Source organism: Hylaeus anthracinus, unplaced genomic scaffold (genome assembly GCF_026225885.1).
Source record: "Hylaeus anthracinus isolate JK02 unplaced genomic scaffold, UHH_iyHylAnth1.0_haploid 11997, whole genome shotgun sequence".
Classification (NCBI taxonomy): Eukaryota; Metazoa; Arthropoda; class Insecta; order Hymenoptera; family Colletidae; genus Hylaeus; species Hylaeus anthracinus.
This window is the reverse complement of record NW_026534344.1, coordinates 13,684,681-13,707,535: the sequence shown is the minus strand read 5'-3', so window position 1 is coordinate 13,707,535 and position 22,855 is coordinate 13,684,681. Positions and strand designations below refer to the sequence as shown.

At 40.6% G+C, this 22,855-nt stretch overlaps 1 protein-coding gene across 5 annotated transcripts in view; it reads right to left on the bottom strand.

The window, feature by feature from the left end:
* LOC128889197 (protein split ends) overlaps positions 1–22,855 on the bottom strand; it is a 101,529-nt gene that overhangs the window by 17,233 nt on the left and 61,441 nt on the right. The window contains exons 1-2 of one of the 5 annotated variants that reach the window (XM_054146611.1): positions 16,697–16,826; positions 11,689–11,781 (exon numbers count right to left, since the gene is read on the bottom strand). The exons of 1 other annotated variant lie outside the window; for it this stretch is intronic. In XM_054146611.1, the coding sequence (XP_054002586.1) occupies positions 11,689–11,781; positions 16,697–16,777 (174 nt within the window). In that variant the 5' untranslated portion in view covers positions 16,778–16,826. Of the gene's footprint in view, positions 1–1,864; positions 5,278–11,688; positions 11,782–16,696; positions 16,827–22,855 lie in introns of those variants that run through there. 3 more of the 5 variants (XM_054146612.1, XM_054146608.1, XM_054146610.1) reach the window with 3 other exon arrangements.

The following is a 22,855-nucleotide window of genomic DNA, read 5'->3' as shown; positions in this document are numbered from 1 at the left end:
TACCAGTAATAAATATTCAGTTAACATAAACCTGTGGATAATACGATCCAATTGAAAAGAAGGAAGACAACCACACTCAGTTTCTAAAATTTCGATTCAAGAATTGGAAAAAATGGACGCAGGTCGAACCGAAAGAACCGCAAATGGGCGGGTGAAATTCTCAATGAAAGTCGTCCGATCGGTATCCGGTGCTGGGAGTGGAGAACCAGCGGTAATGGTAGTGATAGATGTGGCAGGCCTATACACTGACGATGATAGTAGCTGGAACGTCCACGTGCATCGAGAAGGATGTCGCACCTGTTGGGAGCAGGTTATAGCCTGGCGTCGAAAAAACTAGACGGCTTGCAGAAACAACATTGCTGTGCGAGTGAAATCGATGAATGAAAGCGACCCTCCACCGCTACGATTTACTTTACCAAGATTTATATAAAGAAAATTTACTTCGGAAAGTGTAAGATGCATTTTGGTAGGTTTTAGTTGAAGTTTTTAAAGTGGTATAATTTTCATTGAATTGTAAACTCACGTGGATGCGAATAGAAATTTTTAACAAATTACTGTGAGTAAATTACCCTATAAAATTTGCATGCAGCTAAAAAGATGGTACTCCAACGAGCTATAATCGAATATCTCGCTAATTTCAGCGCAATTTATTTGCCAGTTTTGTACTTCGAACGACCAGAGATGTTCCAACATTAGTTAAACTTCTCCCTGTCGACTTCAAACAGGAATTTCATTTCAAATTACAATTATCGTCCGTGGTTTATTACCCCGATCGAGGATAATTATTAAGGAACAGTTAGACGCTATACCGTAACATAAGAGAAGACGATAAAATCTAGAGAGAAAGAGAGAGAGGGAGAAAATCTGCTGGAGTGGCACAAGCAAGAAATTATGCACTAACGACATTTTAAAGACGGGCCATGTGTATTGCTCTAAGTGGTCTCCGCGCACAGCTCCACTCATTCCAATTCTTATCTTGCCAACCTCAATACCTTCTCGAGAACGTCTGCGACAGTTGAAAAAGGATGAATTAACCATTAATACACGAGCAGCTTGCGAAGATACAAACGAAAGCGTGGCATACGTCTGTGCTGTAAAGATACGCGCGATGCTAGACAGCGAAAACAATTTTTTGTTATTAAACAAGAAAAAGAACAAGCGTGAAACGGTACATCGTTCAGGGACGCGTAGCGGTGAAAATAAGAATTGCGAATGGTGCGAAAAAACTAGCAATAAATTTTGAAATACACATTTATCGTGTTGAGCAACCACGCATAAACTTTCTTGAAAAAAAAGTTGTCGATTTAAATACCTCGACCTTCGTCAATTACGTGCTACGGCGAGATTAATTATTTATAATGAGTTACCTTGGCGATAATAAGGGTTTCTATGTGATTTTAACATTGATACTTATAATCGCAAATTGGAGTAACACTGGTATTGGTGTTAGTGTTGAAAAAATGAATGTAGTGATTTGTTTAGGGGATGTTCCATGTTCGGGATGATTCAGTCTTTTTTAACGGGTAACGTGCCTTCATTTTCAGTTATCATACAAGAATATATGACAGCAGTCATAATTAGTAAACTAACGTAGCTTCCCCATTTTTTGCTATAAGTAATATCAAATTGTTTTAGAAACTGATCAAATATCAATTTCCTTCCAATAGTTCAATTCTATTTATTATAACCAATCATACTTAAATTATGTATACCTGGAAAGATTCATATAAACTGGCAAAATACGTATAAATATACGCGTACACTTTGAACCTTCCACTTTCATAGTTTCTCCAAAAAAAAAAAATCCCCCAAATTGCTCAATGTTTAGGACACCCTCCCTCGAATACACGATAATTGGTCATACTTTTCGCAGGTCGCTCAGTTCGATGTTCGACGGGGTGTCCTCCCTCTCCATGCCACTGTCCACCTCCTCCTCCTCCCCAACGACATCCTCGACGTCCACCCTCGCCGTTTCGTCCTTTTTCTCCCTGTCGAACGACGTCGGCGTGGCCGACGTGTCCTGGCGCACTTTTATCCACTTCAACATTTTCTTTCGTAACGTCTCGACACTGACTCAGGCTACGAGCGTACGCGTTTCATTCGGAGCGTGTCTTTCGAAATCGTTCCGTCCCGATGCAAACGAGATACAACTCGCCCGTGACCGCTCATCGCGCCGTGGACGGGATAACGATCAAAGGGAACAAAACTTCGCCGTCTACTTCGAAAGTTCACGAACTCGCGACGCGAGACTTGTAATTTAGGGCACGCACCCTCCGCGCCCTTGGCGAACGAGATAACAGCGGCCACGTTCGTGGAGACATGTCCCTCCGCTGGTTCCGAGCAAATACAAATTTCCACTCAAGCTGGACTCGCCTAGCCGCCAATTCTCTCGTGGAGATAGCTCTGTTTGCCGTGTCAACAGACGCGATTCGTTACCTGCTGCTTAATCTCGTCGCTGCACTTGCGCCGTCCGACATGTCGTTTTTTTTTTTGTTTCTACGTCGATCGACCCTTTTTCCCTCCAGCTGATAACGCTTGTAATTCCCTCTGTTTGCAGTTTACCTGGCTAACGTTTCTCCCAGCCGATAGGGCGCGGAGGACGAAAATTAGAATAACGCTGATCTGGCTCGAAACGGAACGCTGTCATCCAGATTATGCGATGACAGGAGGCTCGTGGCGTCCGCGGAAGGAAGTATATTGCTTTTGCTGAGTAGCTGATAATGATTGTAATTGGATAGTTCTGTGCACGCACTTGGCCTGTAACTGTGATGTGCAGCTCGTCTTTCTATGTACACAGAATGAAAATTAGACGAGAAACTGTTCTAGGGTTCCTCTGACTTTGTTAATTTCAGGTATTTGATACTATTTGACACTGTATACTGCTTGGAATCAGTTCACGTGCCTGTTAACTTCTGTAAACAGAGTTCGTCGTCGCAAATTTATTCTGCTTTCACAGGACACTCGGGTCTTTTATTAAGGACGAGTACTCGAGGTCTTCGTCGACACGAGGCTCGCGACTTTCACGGAAGGAAAGACGATGCCCGATGGACGGGAAACAGGTGGTCAGGTATTGAAAGGGCCCCTGGCAGATGATCCCTCGCGAAGACTGAAGGAGGAATCATAACCAGAAATTGCATGCCGGATATGCTGGCGAGAACCCGTTGCCAGACGAGTCGTAGACTCGATTAAAAACATAAACTCGTTTGGCAAGTGAAGTCAGCTCTTCGATCTACGAGCCGCTGGGTCCGTTCGCGGCTCGTATAAATGTTCGTTTTATCCCTGATAAATATTTTACAGTCTCCAGAGAAAGGTAGACGTCTTAAGGAAACGCACGCAGCGAAAGTACGCTCAGGCTTCAATTTTACGGATGATCACGATTCGGGAATCCGTCCGTGGACGAGTTCGGGGAACGCAGATGGAAGCGTGACTAAAAAATTCAGTTTCCTGAACGACGCTGAATCCTGTCTTCCGGACGTTAACGACCCGTTCCACTTCGGCGTACCACGTGCTCCGCTCTTCTTGCTGCCACGGTTTCCTCAAAAATCTTCGCAACTACGATGACGAGGACTCGCAGGTTTCTCGGATAAATTGTGATTACGTAATTCGATTTACTCGCAGAAATCCTTTTTAATTCACTTCACTTTACTCAGTTCACTTCGAGTCCTCGACGTCTTGAATTCACTCGACTTTGAGAAGCTGTCGAAGCAACTCTCTGTTCACTATCCTTTATGGAAATCACTGACGAAACTTCACTCCACCTCGCCCAAATCACGTGGACCACCACAACAAATGAATTCCATCCTCCTTGATCTTGAAGTTCGATCGGATCCTCGATGATCCTTGAAGCCAGAGATCCGTGAGCTTCGACGCTCCACTTTTATCGACTGTACGCGTATCAGTAGGAGTTTTAGGGATCGCCACGCCGTTTCAACCCCTCGCGATACCTTCCCTCTGCGTATACGAAGGGTGGCACCGTTCGATATCGTCTGGGGGTTGGCTTCGAGCCCGATTTGATCGTTTCCAACGAGGCGAAAAGGTTGGAGCGCGCGATGAAACGTGGAGAACCGAGCACGGGACTACCTGCACGCGGCACCGTGCGCTCGTACCTGAAAGCAGCGGCTCGCACAGTGCTGGAGAACATCCCCCACCCTTCGTTCGGTTTCGCTTCCTCTTCTTTCCCGTCGCGGGGCCAGCACATTCTCTCCCTTCTTTCCCCTACCGCTGCTATGAGGCCCTCCATAGACCCGAGAAGCCAATGACGTCACCTGGTTAGCTGTCCTACGTTCACCAACCTGGCGGCCCAACCAGGACCGTACGCTTCGGGCTCCTTCGCGACCTCTTTTCCACGAGATTTTCATCGGAGATTAAATATCTCGGAGTCCTCAGATGCTGGTCGATAGTTCGTTAGATTCGAGCGAGAAAACGATAGCTGTATCTATATTGAAATAGGCTCTGCATTGCTGGAGTAACGTGGTAAGGGTTTAATATCGTGAGATAAATTAGCAAACTGTTTTGTTTATATACGGTCAGTCACATAACTATTCATACCCTCCATGTCTGTTGAAGAAATTTGTCTAAATTAAATGAAAGGTTCGATATTTCCAAATAAATGATTCCTTATAGATATGTACATAAAAAATTTATTTGGAGACGTCAAACCTATTAATCAATTTAGACAAATGTCTTCAATAGACATAAAACGTACGAATACTTATGGGATTGACCGTAGATTCGTCTACCTTAGTGAGCAAGGACGCAATTTTTATGTCCTCTTGGATTTTTTAAATATTGGAAGACTTTAAATGAACGAGCTGTGGTGTGACAGACTAATTGCACCCAAATTTTGTATTCAGCAATCATCGAGGGTCAGTCAGTATGTTTGGAGGTGGGTGTGGATGCAGGTGTCCTAGGGGAGGTGTCTCCCCTAAATTAGGGGATGGTGTCTAACATGTAGGGCTAAGCGGAATTTACAATTAATTCTTGCAACACAGAGAATGTTTCACATATAAAATTTAAAATTCAGAAGAATTAGAAAATTTACTAATACTTTTTTTCAAACAAGATACAACTTCAGTTATAATTTTCTCCGTAGGAAATTTATTACTGTTCTTGTTAGACTAATTGTGTGCATTTGAAATTTTTTTAGGTTAAAACTAGTAATTTTACACACCTCCGTACCGATTTAACGTTTATCTAATCGTCTACCACCTCGAAAGTGAAACAGTAGACTTTTGCAAATGAGCAGCGTATCAACTTAAACTGTTGCATCACCAGAGAAAGTTCTAATTATCCAGACAGACTTATCAACCCAAACGAAGCGTGAACAGAATTCCTCATCTGCCATAAATGATATACATACACAACAAATATAACAAAAAATGTGGAATAAAAAATTGGTATGCTCCAATCTGATATTTCAAAGCAGTTAATTTTCGTTTGATTAAGAAAATATTTTCAAAATAAGAAAAAGACTGAATCAGTTAATGTCGACGATTAAAAAAGGTTAAGTTACTTGAAGAGTTTGGCTGCTTACGTTCCTGGGGCCCGGCGCTTGTCTCGTAGAACTATGGGAGTCACGAGTTACGGTTCTGTGTGGTCGTAAAGGTGTACGTGAATCGCCCGAGAATATGAGAGGGTCTTACTACGAGGACTGGGACAAAGCAAGTTCTACATATCCAGCCTGGCGTACAAGATACGATTGGGTCCTGTGTCAGCGACACAAGAGGGAAGCGGGGCCTACGCGAGCTGGACACGAAAAAGTCTGGAGCAGGGAAAAAGTAACCACAGGTACGGCTGAATATACCTGGGCGAACCATGCTTCAACGAACGAGGGTTGAAACTGCTCACAAAGAAATTTAATGCCTGTCGGTCCTGAAACTCCTAGCATTCACTAGTCTTAGATACCCTGGACCTGTGAGATTTTATTCTGCTAGTTCAAACGGTATTTTGGATCCACAAGTAAGAAATTTAAAAATTAAATGGTTCATTCCAAGCCAAATTGATCGAGATTTAATTGCGTTCGAGGTTATATAAAACTAGAGAAGGTTGAACTCAACATTTTGCTTTTTTCATTAAAACTACCAATACTGTCAAGTTGACCCACGTATTACAAATTTAAAACCTTAAAACCACCCAATTGTTACCAATATTTTTACTGTAATTTTGTTCTTACTGTAAATTAATTTCTTCTTCTGTTCTATAATTACAAATACAGTTATATGTATGATAAATAAGCCTCGATAAATTGACCTCGATGATTTTAGTGTTGAGCGAGGTACGGTTTCAATTACGTAATTACCCATTTTGCAAACGAGTTTACCGGCCTCGATACTCCGATTTAAATATTTTACAATGGGACACTATCTGCCCAAGCGATAATCGCTACTCGTTATTACTTAATAAACGAACGTGGGTGCCCGCGTAAGTCAAGCAGCCACTCGAAACACGTAGGCTTCGTAGTATTTCCTCCTTCCTAAATAAAGTGGAATACTAAACGAAGTCTCCACGCTGGACGCCGTTCATGAATATTTAAATGGAAATGATCTTCCTACGCGTACGTTTCTCCTGGTTCGACGAACACGAACGACGGAAGCTATATTCGTCTTCATCGGTGACTTCAGGAAACATTCAGAGAATTGTGATGGCTAATTACGAGGGACACAATTAAATATCTTAATTTTTTATTTGCGTTTCAAAGGAAAAACAGGAAAGAGTTGAAAGTGTTGGAGGAATTTTAAGTTTGAAGATAGTGGACCTGAGGTAGCGAAAAAATCAATTTCAGGACACATACTAAATTCTTGACAAAAATATACTTTTGATATTTAGCAAATAACTTTTCAGAGGTATAATTAAATGTAATGTTTTCCAATGGTTAAAAGATATCTACCAAGCTACTATAAAATTCACTTTCAACAACTACAACATCTCACCACTAAATAAAAAATAACAAAACACTGGAAGAATACTTCTTCGTCGAAGGACGTATTTCTTCCTCTTCGCGAGAATCTGTTAAAACACCAACATTCTTTCTGAAAATCCAAGTCCTCCAGGGTAGATCGCAAAATGTCTGCTCGAAATGAGCAAAAAGGTTGCACCGAGACGATTAACTTTTTAATGAAACGATTCCCTCTGCCATCGGGAGATGCAAGTGCAAGGGAGCCATTCTAGATGCCCGGAAACGAACTTTGCTACGGTGTTCAGAACCGGTGAAACGATCCATCGATGAAACCGCAATGCGACCGCAAATCGTACTCTTGGCAGTGAGCAAAACGAGAACAAATTCCGTCGACTCTGGTGTTACGTGGAGGACAGTTGCCTAGCGGTATAACTGTTCATTTGGCAACAAACGAGGGAAATCTGTGATAAAATGTTCTCTAATTATCCAAATGGCCAGTCATTATCGCGGCTTCGAGGACCTAACTGTATTCGTTGTACGAAAAATTAAACGAGCTCCTAAGCACTGGCGTCGACATGATGCGACAGTGATTTGCGTTCGTCTAATAATGAGATACTGTTAGAACGATCAAAGTTTGCTTCCTAAGTGGATTATGATTGCGTGAACTGACGAGAATGCTCGATAGACTCGTACGAATATTATGCAAAAGTTCTGATGAATAGTGATCGTGTAAACGATTGGTCAGCCATTTAGGTAAATAGCTTGAATGGATCGTGACTGTTCAAATGATTAAGTGTTTTAGAGAGATTAGGATCCCAGACATAAAGATTCATTATGCAAATTTAGCTTACATCCGAATGAAAATGATGTTAAATACAAATGTCATTAAATTCGAATTAAAGAATTATAGTTCTGAATGATTTTAAAACTAATGTTTGGTAGTGAAAATACACATGGATACCCTGTAGCGGAATGAAATGCAACTCGATCTCGTTAAGGGATTGCTTGAGTTGACCTCTGCGGGAGCAAGCTGTGATTTAGCATGGTTGAAGAATCATTTATTACGTAAAAATGTCTGCACTCTGAAAGGATGAAATTGAAGTGCACGAGGTCTGAGGGTCGTAAAGTCGAAGGGATCGCCTAGGGCACGTGGTAAAGGGTCTCGTACAAGAAGATTCGACCCTCCGAATACGTTCGTGGTGAATCACCAAAGGGTATCTCTGGTCGAGTCGAATTCTTCGGAGGTACACGTACCCCATCTCTGGAATCCGGACGTCCTCTTCCCAGAAGAAACTTTCATATTTCTAGACCTACAGGTTTGTGTCGTTAAAAGTCAATGGATTGCAAAATGGGTGAACGATAATAAATAGTCGTGGAAAGCGATATATTGAAGTGGGCATGTTCAGAAAAATAACATTGGGGAAATAAATTAATTGTTTGAACATTCATAGAAGAAGTATATGACAGAAAATAAAATATAAATTCCATTTTGTTCATCTTTGGATTTATCAATCGTTTATATACTACCTCAGTGTAAATCCTTATCGCCCATGTATAGGTGACGCGCCCATTTTTAATACAGCTCATTTATAAATTAAATATATCGCTTTTTATAAAAAGTCTTTTCTTCCCTAGAATAACAAAGTGTGCATATTTTCATGTCTTGCGTCTAGCTAAATCTTTTGTATGCAACTACTTATGTAGTACCTTATTGTAAAGTAGCTTAGAAATACATTCATTTTGATTGCGAAGGTATTATGAAACAGAATAAAATGCACGCAATAGACTCGATTTTTACGTGGTTTTTTTCTGCACGCGCGATATAAACGTGGATGGACTTTTTAATTGTACGTGGATGGTACCGTCGTCGATAATAAGAATGGAACGATTAATGACCCTTTTGTCATACGAAGCGACATCTCGTTTTTCATACAATTGTGTAACGCAACGCCATTCTACTATTTTCTTGTACCTACAGTGCTACCTCATACAATGCGGTTTGTGTTTTAGAACACGCACTGACTTTCCAGTGGCTCTCAAATCAACAGTGTACGGTTATAGCTCTTCACATACAATAAACATGGGACACAAAGAGTAATATTGGTTAATTATTCACATGTATTTAATATTGCACGAGTTACTTTATTTTCACTCCATCCACTTCGCTCTATTTTCACCTCACCTAGATTGTTCATCGTCACAGGCTTCCAAAAAATCTCAAAAAATCTAATCTACTCTTCAAAACCTCTACTACATCATCCAATAATTTTTAACCATAAACATTAAAAGCTTTCCTTGCCGACACTTGAAGCAATTACGAAGAAACTCGAACTTCCAACATCTTTTCCTCAAAAAGGGGCTCAGGGCACAAACAATTATCCTGTGTTACACGAAGGGAAGGCTTCCACGAAAAGAAGAAACATGATAGATGATAAATTCGTATTTCTGTCCCGAAGGAAGGAGATAATTTCAACCAAAACGCGTCTCGCAACAAAGAAACGCGCAAATCCTTCGAGTCCGAGGCTCGAGACTCGGTTCCTGCGAACTTCACTCGAAACACGGTACCCTTTGCCTGCGGCAATTAACTCTCGAGATTGCTAATTAACCCCGTGAGAACACCGGGGAGGAACCTACGCGTTTTCTACCTACTTCTCCTGCCGGCTTCGGATGCGCCGCGTTTCCGTCGCGTTTCGTTTCTTCTTCATGTACCGAGGCGAACAGGCCTCCGCGACGAGGTCCTACTACTTACTACAATGAACATACAACAACTCGGAGTACTTTCCGTTCCTTCGACCAATCGGAGAACGCCTCTCGAATGTGTGCCTCGCGGGAGAAAGGTTTGCTGTCCGAGCGGGCCCGTTACAGTCACTGATTTCATCGATGTTCGATTGTGGATGCGAATGGAAGTGATAGTATGCAAATTATGATCCATGGCAGGAGCAACTTTTGTTTCAGTCTGGTAATTCTACTTTATTGCTGGCTCGTTGGGAAAACGAGTACAAGGGGGAGCTTAGAGTTTCATTTACATTTAAATTTTATTGCAAAATTGTTGCTAATTGAGAATTGTATCTGGAGAATTGTTTCTCTTCAATATACTTTTTTTTTGGCGTGCTGTGGTACTTTCTCTCGATCTGAATATTACACTAGATATTACTTTCTTCTAAGTTTGTCTCCAAGGAAAATTTCCTATGCAAAGTTATCAAACACAAATCAAGGAAGAATTCAACTAAAGGATTAAAATAATAAAGAAATAAAATAAAGAAGTATGCAAAAGAATTGTAATGTAGAGTACCAGAAGAAAACACAAAAAGGTTAATGGACTTGCTTATGATTAAACACATGTTTCAACTAATGCTTTCATTGCCACCATGAAAAATATGCATGCCTTTAAATGACAAAGTAATAAAAAAGGGAACAAAGCATAGACCATTTCAACTCCATCATGGATGGTCTTTTTCTGCTCCAAGAAATCCCTAAGATGGACCAAGCAACTCTTTAATAACTTATTAAACCGTGTACCACTATTTTACAGCGTGCTGGTATCTTTACCCTCTCGAAATAAAAAGCAGAGGTACTCCATTTTTTCAGATTAGATTACCTCCGGGAGATTAGCGTCGTAACACGGAGTGGACACGGTACGGCGAGAACGGTAAAGTAATCCTCATTCGTCTTAAGTTTTCAAACGCCTAGACTCTTTTATCTCGAGTGACCCTCCCACTCTTCAGAGCTGGCGTTTTCATTATCGTCGTGGGATTTTTTAAGTGGCTAGGGCCACTCCGTAAGATCACGCGATCGAAGTCACTCGATGCGACACCCTCTCGTTCTCCAGCACGCGAAAACCACTCAAGGCTGTCCGCTTTTGTTGGTAAATCATTGGTGCTCATCGATACGTAAAGATGTCAAGGAGTGTTTTAATGAAACTAAGATCTCCTTAGGGTCTGCGTCGCTACGAGTGTGAATGCCTAACAGAAATGTTGCAAATATGTGTTTATCTAATAAGGATCCCTTAAATACGATTTCTTTAACTCCTTGAGTGTTTACTGACACCTTCAAAGGTAAATATACAGCTTTCAGGATCTCAGAGCAGCCAAAAATGAGAGTAACGTGTCACTTTAGCTGCAGTTAGATTTAAGGGATGAAATTATCCCTTTGAAATTCCAGCGTTGGATTTGGACTAGTTATATTCCTTATCAAGTACACTATATCTATTGAAGAAATTTGTTTAATTTAATTTACATGAATAAACATCACACAAGGACTGATTTACAATTACAAATTTATTTGGAAATATGAAGCATTCGTTTAAATTGAACAAATTTCTTCAATATAAAGGGTACGAATACTTACAGTACTGACTGTATTTTATAATAAGCACTCATTGTCTCATAATTGCAAACCTAGAAATTATTCAATGACAATGTCGTCTGGAAAAAAAAGTTGCTCGGTAATATCCAACGATGAATAAACAAATGTCAATAATAAACAACCACCTCGGGTTTTAATATAACTTCTATGCGCCTCCGTGACACAATGCATACGCATACCAACGCAGCCACGTCTCATTGCACATGCAGTCGAGTGAAGCACGAGGAACGTCCGCGTACGGTTATTTTTTCCACGCACAATTTGTCCGTTTCGTCGCGTGTTTTAGTAAATAATATCCGGCGTAGGAATAACTCGCTTCACGTTCACACCGTTCCTCGACAAGCTTATATTTAACCAATCCGATGATACGCGTCTTAATGAGATTCGCGGTTCTTTTATTTTTTCCTCGCTGGATACGTCTCGCTTACCTTGAGAGCGCAAAAGATGCAGGATTCCCGCATGCAGGCGTGTCCTGAAAGCTCCCTGAAGCTCCGCCGGAAGATGTCGAGGTGCCATAACACCTGAAACGCGAGAAAACGAATTTTCAGTTGGAGGCAAAATGAGACATGGAGAAACATTGGATATATCGTACATTTATGTGGTCTTGGTAAGCCTGAAATATTTATTATAGCAAGTTTTGTTGTGACATGTACATACGAACTTAATTGCAGTTATATTTACGCAGGATAATCCACCAGTGTTGAAAGTAATATGATGAACATGAAAAGCTTCTTTGATTATCAATGCTTAAATAATATAAAAAACATAAATGTATAGTGTATCTTAAAAATTGACAAGATTTATGATAATGCTCGTGATTCATGAATATATCCATATAATTTGTAAAGGGTTGCTTTAAGTCAAAAAGAATGTATTGGCTCTTCAATAATTTCAATATTTCTTTTCGTCAGATATCCACTTCCCCAAAATTTTTAAATATGATCCAAGGATTAGAAAAATTTTTCTTTGATACAAGAATGTTAATAACTTCGTATCAACATTTTTATTTCATTCGAAATTCTCCCCGTTCGTGTCCTTTCGTCTCATAGCGACGATATCATTATTACGTCGCGTTAATTAGTAATAAATCTGGTCTCTCCTCATCAGCGAATGGAGAATAGGAACAGGTATGCACGCAATATGAGGAAGTACGTATGTAAATGCGACAGCCCCCTGCGTGGAACGAGCCTCCAACCACGCACGATAATAGTCCACCGTATCGCGAGCACATTATTATTCGGAGGGAAAGTAAATCACAATTTCCGCGGCAGTGTTCTGACGCATAGCGGAGCATTATTTTCGCCTTTCCGGCGTCACGGGATAAATATCCGGTATATTTAAAAATCGACTCGATCTTCCGCGGGGAAAGGAAATTGCGAACAGGGCAAATATGCCGCGATATTTGTTAAAAGTTTGCAAATTGAACGAATCTCTTCCTTTAGCAAGGATATAACTTGGAATATACCACGAATATAACGATCCTCTTTAGTCTACTTTAGTCGAAATTACGTTTCATTTATTAATGCAATTAAGGTAATCGCGGCGTATGAAATTCTAATGATACAAGTTCCACCGCGATAGCGAGATCTGATTTAATTAGCTTCACTGGCAAAATGTGTGCCTTGGAGAAGCAACACAGGAGACCGTAACGTGACGAGCAGTTTTTTTTTTATAGAATCCTTTGTGCGTTGGCTGTGACATAAAGATATCGACTTGCTTTAAACTATTTAATTTGTACGAATGAAATTGAACGAACTTGGATTTATATATTCAGAAAAAACTGCCTGATTATCTAGCTGTATTAATTTTGTCTAATAGAAACGTTTCAGATTGTTCATTATTTAAAGAGCGGTATATAAGTTGTATTCTAAACTCTTCTAACAGTATTCTTTGAAGAATTAACTAGTTTGCGGTAGCTTCGACCCGTTAGTTTAATATAATTAATTAATTTCCCTGCTGTGCTACTATTATTCTGTCATCCCTTATCGGAGAATCATTTATTTACTCGTTTATTTTTATATTATCGTAGAAAAAAAAGAGTTCAAAGAACGACGTGCACACATGCGGGAAAACGTTTTCGTTGAATGGACATGGTCTGAAAGACTCGTGGGATCCAACAAGTGAACAGGGTCCTTCCAACAGGAGCGTGTCAATATGGCTCACAGGTAAGGGCGTTCCACAATACGCGAGGGACAAGTGCACGCCCTTGTTATTACGTGCACTTCCCCTCGGCGCATAAAACAAAACATGCATTTGGTTTTCGACGACTGCAGACATGCGAGACAGCACGCTTTAAAATTTTATTTGGAACAACCAGCGAATATTGCAGTTACTTATGCAGCAATAATTAATGTAAGATAATTTAGTTCGTTTAATGCAGTCATAATTTTCAAAAAGATTTTTAGTAGGAACGTAAAGTAAAAAAATTTTGGTGAATATGTAGAAGAGAATTTATCGACCATTGTTTTAAGGGGTCGTTGACAAACATTTATGAGAAATATCGACTACACCTTGATACATATTAATTGGTCGCTGATTGACGTGCGAACTAATTATGCACCAAGTAAATGCTATGAGATACTTCAGAGTTATTCGCGATTATTAACGAGACACTTGTTCGATCACAAGTAGATCGAACGATTATTCATTGCGAAATTCATCGATTGTGTATTCCAGTAATTTTCCTTTCACTTTATCCAACCAAACAAAATACTTTTTTCCTTTGTATTCTTGTATAGATGGATTCTAAGACCTGTTGTAAATACTTTTCATATCGTAAAATAATATTGATTTCATAATACGTTCATCTAACTATATTCTTGTTGAATAGAAATTCAGGAAGTTCAATAGAAATTGCGTCCACGTACACTTTAGAATTCCAGGACGCTCTAAATACCTAATTATTGTTGCGTGACTGCGGGGCATTCATTCAGATCTCTTTTATGGAATAAACTAGCATTTAAACTCTTTATACTCGAACACTTCCAGACAACCTTGCCTACAATTTATTCAACATTGTAAACGGATTTCACTGAAAGTTTTTTTTATTTCAAACAAATTAAAGAAGATAAGAAATTTAATCCAATATTGCGAGATTCGACTATGGCTATTTTTATTTATGAGGATCAAAGTTTCAATCAAGAGTTTCATTAAACATTAGAATCAAATAAATAAATAAAAAAAACAATTAGTTTACAATTGTTAACAAATGGTTTCAGATCTCTGCTGAAATATTTGTGAAGAATGAAGAATTTATCAAGAGCTTATCAATACCTATTCGCATCCCTTCAAAATCGTTCAACTTTAATAAAATTATAATAAATCAACTCATCCCCGAGGTTCACACGCAATCACGCTGTTTTCGCGCGCAACATACCCGTAAACCGGCCGATTTCGCCACAAAAGCGACACGTTTCCCACCGCGATCGTGCTAATTTGCATGTGCAGCCAACAATTTCACGCGATTTCCATGCACACACGCTCGATCGGTTCATTATACCGAATTAACCGCGTACTCGTCTAAACAGAGCCCTTGTCCCACCGCGGAAACGCGTTTCATCGCACCTAAATGTGCCGCAATTTAGCGACTCTGATCTGAAAACGGTTCATTCACAATCAATTCGACGCTAACATGGCGAAGAAAAAGAGAGAAAAATTGAACGACACGATGCATTCCAATTTCCTCGCGACTTAATGAACTGGTGGTCGGAGTTATTATCGATAAACTGCGCGAATATCGAGCGTGTACCTTTCGAGTCGACCGCAAACGCCGCGAGAGCAACCATTAACTCTTTGCGGCACGAGAATTTGAGAGGCCTTTAGATCATTAGTGCAGGGGGGAGCAGAAAAAAATTGTGAGCGGTGAAACACTTTTACTTTGTTTTGTCATAGTCTTGAGTTGATCCGCAGTAATGTTTCGCTTTGAAAAAAAGAAATTCTTTTCTCTGTTGTGTATTAGATCCATTTCAACAGAAGAAGAGCGTTATTATAATTCAGAAGTTTAAATAAATGTAATGCAGTCTGTGTTCCCCTTGTAAATATCATAATTTTTTTTGTTCAAAATCATTAACGAAAAGAACAATAACCTATGTTTTTATTTAAATTTATACTATTCCAAGTATCAGTCTTTACTTTTTTAGATTTTTAAAAGGAAGTACATTCGTTAACAACAGTGAGATCAGTACGAATATTGTATCAAGGAAATGTGTGGGTATTTAAGTGAACACTTTCCAATGCATGCAAAAGGACATTTTCTAAACGATCGCCAAAGTTAGGCATCGCGAAGCAAAGAGTTAAATGTGTGTCGACTCTGTTGTGTTTTCTCCATTCCGCGCTTCGTTCACACGTGGCGACGTATTTAGGACGTCAAAAAAATTGAGGTCACGGTACACCTGTGGGGGGATCGATATTCTTGAGTTTTGCGGATCTAATGCTCGAATACTGTTATTGTTTACCGCAATACGATGGCGTATGAACTTGTCAGAGACAAAGTTTGACAAGGTGTCATTACCACGATGAGGAAAATGCGATGAATGGCGTTCAACTGCGATAGGATTCAGAAGAAACTCTGCTATCAATCTGCTGGATCTGGAACTTATAATTACTTTGGATAGATACTATAATTAACAAACTTTCGATAGCATGAATTCATTCGAGTCACCAGATTCACAGTAGTTGATTTCAAGAGATGATTGTCTTGATACCAATGAGTACTATTAAAGGTAAACAGGAACTCAAATATTCAACATGAAACCTTGGCTAGCGAAGCATTGAACTTCAAAATTTCAACGATGAATAGAGCTTCAACATACTATATTCCAATTCTCTTAAAAATCGTGACAAAATCCCTCTCAAAATCTCACTGTTATATTGCAATACCATTACTGTTTACTTATTACAATTGTTCGTTACTATACTATAACATATGATCTTGTTATTGCTGAAGTATGATGGTGATTGATCAAGACAATTTAAGAAAGTTATTTTCTCATTAAACCGCCATTGAGTTACTTTCAATAATAAAGTGCACGAATGAGAAGATGATACCAAAGGGGACCTAGGTCTGTATATACTATAATTTGCTCTGTGGGGATGACAACGCAACAAGAAATCTTTTAGACCAACTACTCCCTCCACTTTATTCCAATACTTTGATCTATAAATAACAATATTCGTTTCAAACACAACCTAGAGACACAACCAAAATCATCCTCCAAAACACCATGGCGCATCAACCTGGCGACTCCAGACCTCAGGTGGTCACGATTTAAACAAGCACCACCGGCCAGAAAATCAACAGGTAAAAGCTCGAGAGTTCGAGATACAGTAACGGTAATCCCGTGTTATTCCAGCGTATCCAACCGCGCCATAAGTCGTTTACTTCGAGCACCGTGGGCACGGGTATCGCGATAGCAACAAACAGAAAAGGATAAAAACCTTGGCGATCTGGAAGAGGGCCTGCCTCCTTGGTCTCTGCTCCTGCTTCATCGTCCTTCCTCGACCCGCCAGCTCTTGCATGGAGGGCTCCGTATCGACAGGCACGCGCGATTATCCACCGAACGCTCAATGATCATCCACGATCGATTTTTAATGAGGTATCGCTAGCACTGTACATCATCCACAGGGTGTTGGTAAACACAGACACAAGACTACGCGAGGGTTGCGCGCAAAGCAGTACTCTCTTAGCCGGGCGTCGGTGCAACAATGCCCGGATAGGGCTGGGACCGCTTGAGACCGACGCCAGCGCCCGTGGGACTCCTGCGGACAGGTACGGAAACGCGCGGAACCAGCGAGCGCGTCTGTGGACCGGTGTACGTGCTATAGTGACGGGTATAGTACGGCGTGTAGTACGCTATAGTGCACTAAAATGAAACCCAAAGACCTCACAGGAACGCAATCGAGCGCGAGAGATCCTCTTCGTGTTTTCTCCGCCGCTCGGAGTCCTTTTCTTCTTCCTTTGGCGCGCTTTGACATCGAGGGTACATGCGACTGGGGGGTTGTTAGACCTCTATTGCATGAATTTTATATGAAGATCTTCTCATCTTTTAGTCCTTAGGCACGGCTGAATTTTCCGCGGGCCTGTTTATCTGTACGGCAGAGGTCAACGCGAATTACGCGTAAGAAGTAAGCCACTATGTATAGTGGCTAAAACATATTTCCAACGCTTATTACTTAAATTACACAACTGATATTCACCCCTCGAAACATAGTGGAGCTTCCCTTTCGAAAGGTTCGGGTTGAAAAAGTAGAGGAGCGGTTGGATGGTTGGGTGAAGATGATCAGCGCTGATAGGAAATGCGTCCCTGTTTTACTACAGTGTACACAAGCGGCCATTTTTACTACGGGGTCCCGGCGTGGGTGAGAAGCCCGGGGTCAGTTGTAGCGGCGCGTGGTGGGGGAAAAAGGGCGCGAGTAGGGAGAGCCAGGTTTTCGAAGGAGCGGAAAGGGGAAATGGTGAACAGGGCCTCGAAAGAGGGCCCGACGTGGAGAGCGGGATCGTTGAGGCGCGAGTGACGGTATCATACAGGGGCACAGGAGGACGAGTGGGGGCCCGAGAGACAGGGCAATCATGGGACTGACAACGTTTTTACGTTACGCTACGATGCTACGAGATTGTTACGCAATTTGATTCGGAAAAGAACGAACGGGTAATTTGGGAACTCTCCCACTTTCTTCCTCCTTCCTCCAATGACGGTACGTATCTCGATTTGAATTTTATCGCACAGGCCAACGCGCTAATTTGCGCGAGGGGAGGGCGGGTTCCTTTGTCAGCGTGTGAATTGATTGTGACTTTGTAATCGCGCGGGAAAGACACCCCTGTGTCATCGTTGCTTTGGTCAATGAATAATCTGTGTTCGTACCGAACTCGAATTTAATTGAGAACGATGTATCCATTGATCGAAGTTGTGTGCCCACTGATTAGACTATCGGTGTTCCTCTTCATTCATACGTATACTGTTTGCGAAGTTTATTATTTGGTTTATTTTGTAAACTATTGAAATCCTATATTCTCTTGAAAATGAACGACCATTTGAGGATGAGATTTTTGTTAGTCAGTACAATCAGAAAATGAGTTTATTTAATCTCTTCAAACTATTTAAAAAGTTCACTTTTGACATCTTAAATATCCGTAGAACTATTAATTTAATCTTTGAGTCAATATTTAGAAATTAAAATAAACCCACGCAGAAATTGTAACACTGTAACGTCTCCAGATGCAACATCGACTGAACGTATATTTTAAATTTATAAATGAACACAATTTGGCCCAATTTTTGGGCGATAAACATTACTTGCAAAACGCAGTCCAAGGTGAATTACGAAAAATATGGATTTTAAACGAAAGAGTGCCCCTTATTTGCGGTTGTTGAGTAAGCGAAATGGTTGCAATCGTTTTCTTTAATCGTGGGCTCGCATATGGTCGTTCGTCGAGCGCAAATCGATAAACGGCGTCAAATTTTTTTGGATATTCGTACAATGGAAAGAAAGGCCTGTTACGTTACTGGTAGTTGCAACAGAGTGCATACATAGGCACGCAACGAGCCTGTAATTGCACGTGCATGCGAGTAGCTGAGCCCCGTTCGAGCGCAAACGTCGACACGTGTTAGGCGTAAACGTTTAAAGACAAACGTTTTTTTCCTCCAATGGCGAAAATATGTTACGAAGTGACTTTCGTGTCAGAAAACGGCACGATAGAAGCCAGTTAAACGTCGTCTCGTTCCAAATAGGAAATATAAAAGGGGAACGATTTACCTGACGCCCTCGCAACCGGTCTTCGCTTCGCAACGCGTCGTCCAGTGCGCGGAGATACGCGATCCACACGGTTTTGCTTTCGAGAACAGTGTGTAATCTCTGGTGTTTTCTATTTCCAGAAATAGAGACAAATTTTTGATTATGAAAAGCAAGCATTCGTTCATTTCAAAGATTGGATTGTTAAAAGCAAGGAAGCATTTGTTTATTTTAGATTCTAAGACCTGAGTGACTTTCATCATTTGTAAATATTACGAAATTAAGGATTTGTTTATGTGTAGAAATTTTACAAAGTGGGAATTGTGTTACTTAAAGAAAGATTTTGATAATAGTAAAAAAGTGAAACTTAGGATTTTAATATAAAACTGAAAATATTTACAAAAAATAGAAGATCCATCTGAAATTGAGGATTTTCATACGATGATGTTCCTATTCACAACTTCCATTTCATAAATTCATAGAATATACTTGCCCAAGAGGACCTACAACGAGACCAAGCAAGCTATAATAATTAATAACGCTCAACGACTAACAGCATCGGTTAAGATCATTTTGCACAAGCTTCCAATGATCAAACACATTCCAAACATTGCATGATATCCCTTAGATTCATCGCATCGAAGAAAGAAAGAATATTTCTACCCGATACGGGTTTCCACCGCGGGAAAGCGCGAACTTCGTAACTGTGGCAGCGAGTTTAAGTGGCACTGGCTCCGACACAGCCACTTCAATTAGGGGACGATATTCCTAAGCACGTAGGACGCCAGTTTTCCATAGGTCTGGCGGTATTTGAGCATTTCCAGACGCCACTTGCTGGGACCGACGACAATGAAGGACTTTCTTTTCGGAAGAGCAAAACGAATCGTGATAACAAAGAGCCTGCTAAGTCTCACGGTCATGCTAGCCTCTCGTCTTCACTTCGGGATGCTTCGCAGACCTCCGAGTTTTACGAGAATCGTACACCAATATGTCTGGTAGACCTTCCACATTTCCTTTTTTTGCACCACACGTGTTCACTTCGATTCTTAACTATTCCGGAAACACTCCCCTGGACTGCGTGACTGTTAGCTTTTGTCTGTTCACCCCAAAATCATGTGTTCGGTGCGGTGACTCTGTTCCACCGGAATTCAATACAAGGATATCCGTGAAACGAAGCTATTGGAGTTGTTAGATTTTAATTGGAATACGGTTCTAGTATTTGGCTTTCTAGAGTACGTTCCTTTATATTTGGTTCAGAAATTATAAACGCGTATAGCTTAATCTGTAGGAGCTTAGGAACGCCTTTGACTCTCGTTAGACTGATTAGATATTTAGTTGAAGGGGCTCCAATAAAGAGGATCGCGTTTCTAATGAGTTGCTCGAGCGAGAGTGAGGTTCCTCCCACGTCAAGCGCAATAGCCCCGAGACCTTACTCTCGTTTGCCCGAGCGATCCAAATACAAATAGATTTTAATGAAAATGGCGGTCCCGTAGGCACATGGTACTATGTAGGTGTACATCACTCCAAAGCTTTCTCGAAATCATTGTCTTCGACTGTAGAAGACGAATTCTTGTGCACGTTGCGCGAAAGCGTTTATCTTGTCCAGAAAACGTGGGCGGGAAATGCAACAGCGACAGCCTTTGTTTGTGATGTTCGAATAGTTCGAAGTAGCGGATGATGAACAGACGGTAATGTCAAGTTGAGAAAGTCATCGAGCCCAGCGTGCTTGCGGTCTTTACACGCAGCCTATTATCCTACTTATCGACACTCCTGCAGATTCTTTGCAAATACATTCTCGTTAACACTAAACCTACCAACGTTCATTCGTCTAACGTTCATTCACTATTTATATCGCGATGGAACAAATGATTAGTCTTAAAGACACTTTTCTTAATTAAATACAAAAATATTTTACGTCGAATTAAATTGAATAATTGCGTGAAACAATTGTATATAAATCATGTGTTGCATGTAAAAATTGGGTAAAAAAGTATCAAAAGGGTCATTTCACCGGTCGTGGTAGATTTAGTGTTAAATGGGCGTGCACGAGGCGTATCAACAGCAAGACGGGGTTCAATGGCTTATTGTACACGGAGTAATCTTCTTAGTCTACCGCTGCTTTAATTTTATTTTATCTTATGAACATTATTTCACGATTTTTCAGAAGTTCCAAATGAAACTTATATCGACACATTTGATAAAGTATATTTGTTAAATCGTAATATTGCTAAACCATTCAGAGGGTTACTTCCGAGGTATTCAGTATGGTCTTACTGTTTATTAATTTGCTAGTAAGCTAAATCCCGTAGATCATGTTGACTAGGATCGTCTACGTGAAAGCGTGCCATTAAATTTCAATATTACACGACACGAGCCACGTTAAGACCGCGTCGAATAGCTACAGGGATTGTTTATTCATTAGCTCGCTGCGTACATCAGCGATATTAAAAGGCAGAACACAATAGCAACAAGGAGTAACAGTACTCTCCAACGTGAATAATTTCAATATGTGTCGAACAATTGAAATCGTCCAAATGACACGTTTGATGAACATACATCGTGACATACCCATGAGTTTTTTTTTTATTCAAATTCACACACATTCACACTCCATAAAAATAGAATATTTTTTTAACGAATATTACTGTTTTCTTCACGAATTTTCGCTCAACTGCACCCCAAAAATTTCGTGTAAAATCTAGTTTACGGGAGGTTAACCGAAATCTGTTTAAAATCCTTCAACTCGCACCCTTATTTCGAAAAATGCCACTCGAGAAACCAGACACTTTGTCAGCGAGCTCCTAACCATTTGGTGGTGCCTTGCATGAAACAGCCGTTCCTTTTTTTTCTCGATATTAGAGTTAAATACACAGCACGCACGTTCCAGGCAGCAATTCAACTGCCTCTCGATATGCACACCCCTTGGAGGGTTTCATCGGAGCATCTGTCGCCATGCAGCACCCTTCGACGCGATGCAGGTGGTAAGTGCGTGTCCTTCGATTCAAGTTTTACGCACTTTTATCCCTTCAGGAACATTCGCGTTTCGCTTTCGTCGCAATGACAGTACACAATCGATTTTACGATATGACAAGCAAATGCTATTACGTATAACTGTAAGCGAATTTCTGTTATCCACAGGACAGTGGTATAACTAACAGCTTCAAGCCTAGTGAGCTACAAATTGGGATGAGATTCTTGTAGTCTGTCCCTTTAAATCTTAAACAATCTTAAAAAAAGATGATACGATGTTTCTACTATTTTTTTATTCGGAATATTTAGGTCAATATTGAAAAGAAATTAATTGTAGCCAGCTGTATTCCATTGGAATTTTATTGGAAAATTTTTACTGAGTTTATACTACTACTAGGTTTATAGGTTTACTTGAGGCAATATCCAAATTAGATAATAGTCACTAATCTCCTACTCCAAGGAATTCAGTAAAACCAACTGAATTCAAATAATGATCACAGTTAAACGAAAGGAAAATATTATCAGCGTTTAAACTGCCAAACGAATCAAGTTAATCCATACAAGATTCAGCCCTGACGTGGTTGAATTTTCATCCTCCAGAAAAAAATATTCTGTAACCTGTGCGTCCGAGGGTTTCAAGAGCGCAGGTGTAGCCCACAGGATCAACGTGTCAGCTTGAACGTTGCTAGGTCGATGGAAAGGGGACGCAGGTTCAACCTACAGGTACAAAAGAAACAGGTAAGGGATTTTCGCTCCGAAGGGGTCGTAGAAGCTACCTGCTGGATTTACAGATACACAGGCGATAATCGGAGGCTGCGACCGAATCACCTCGACTTTCAGGTGTCTAGTCTAGCGAGTGAGACGAGTTTTCATTCGTATCCAGTGACCTGTGACTCT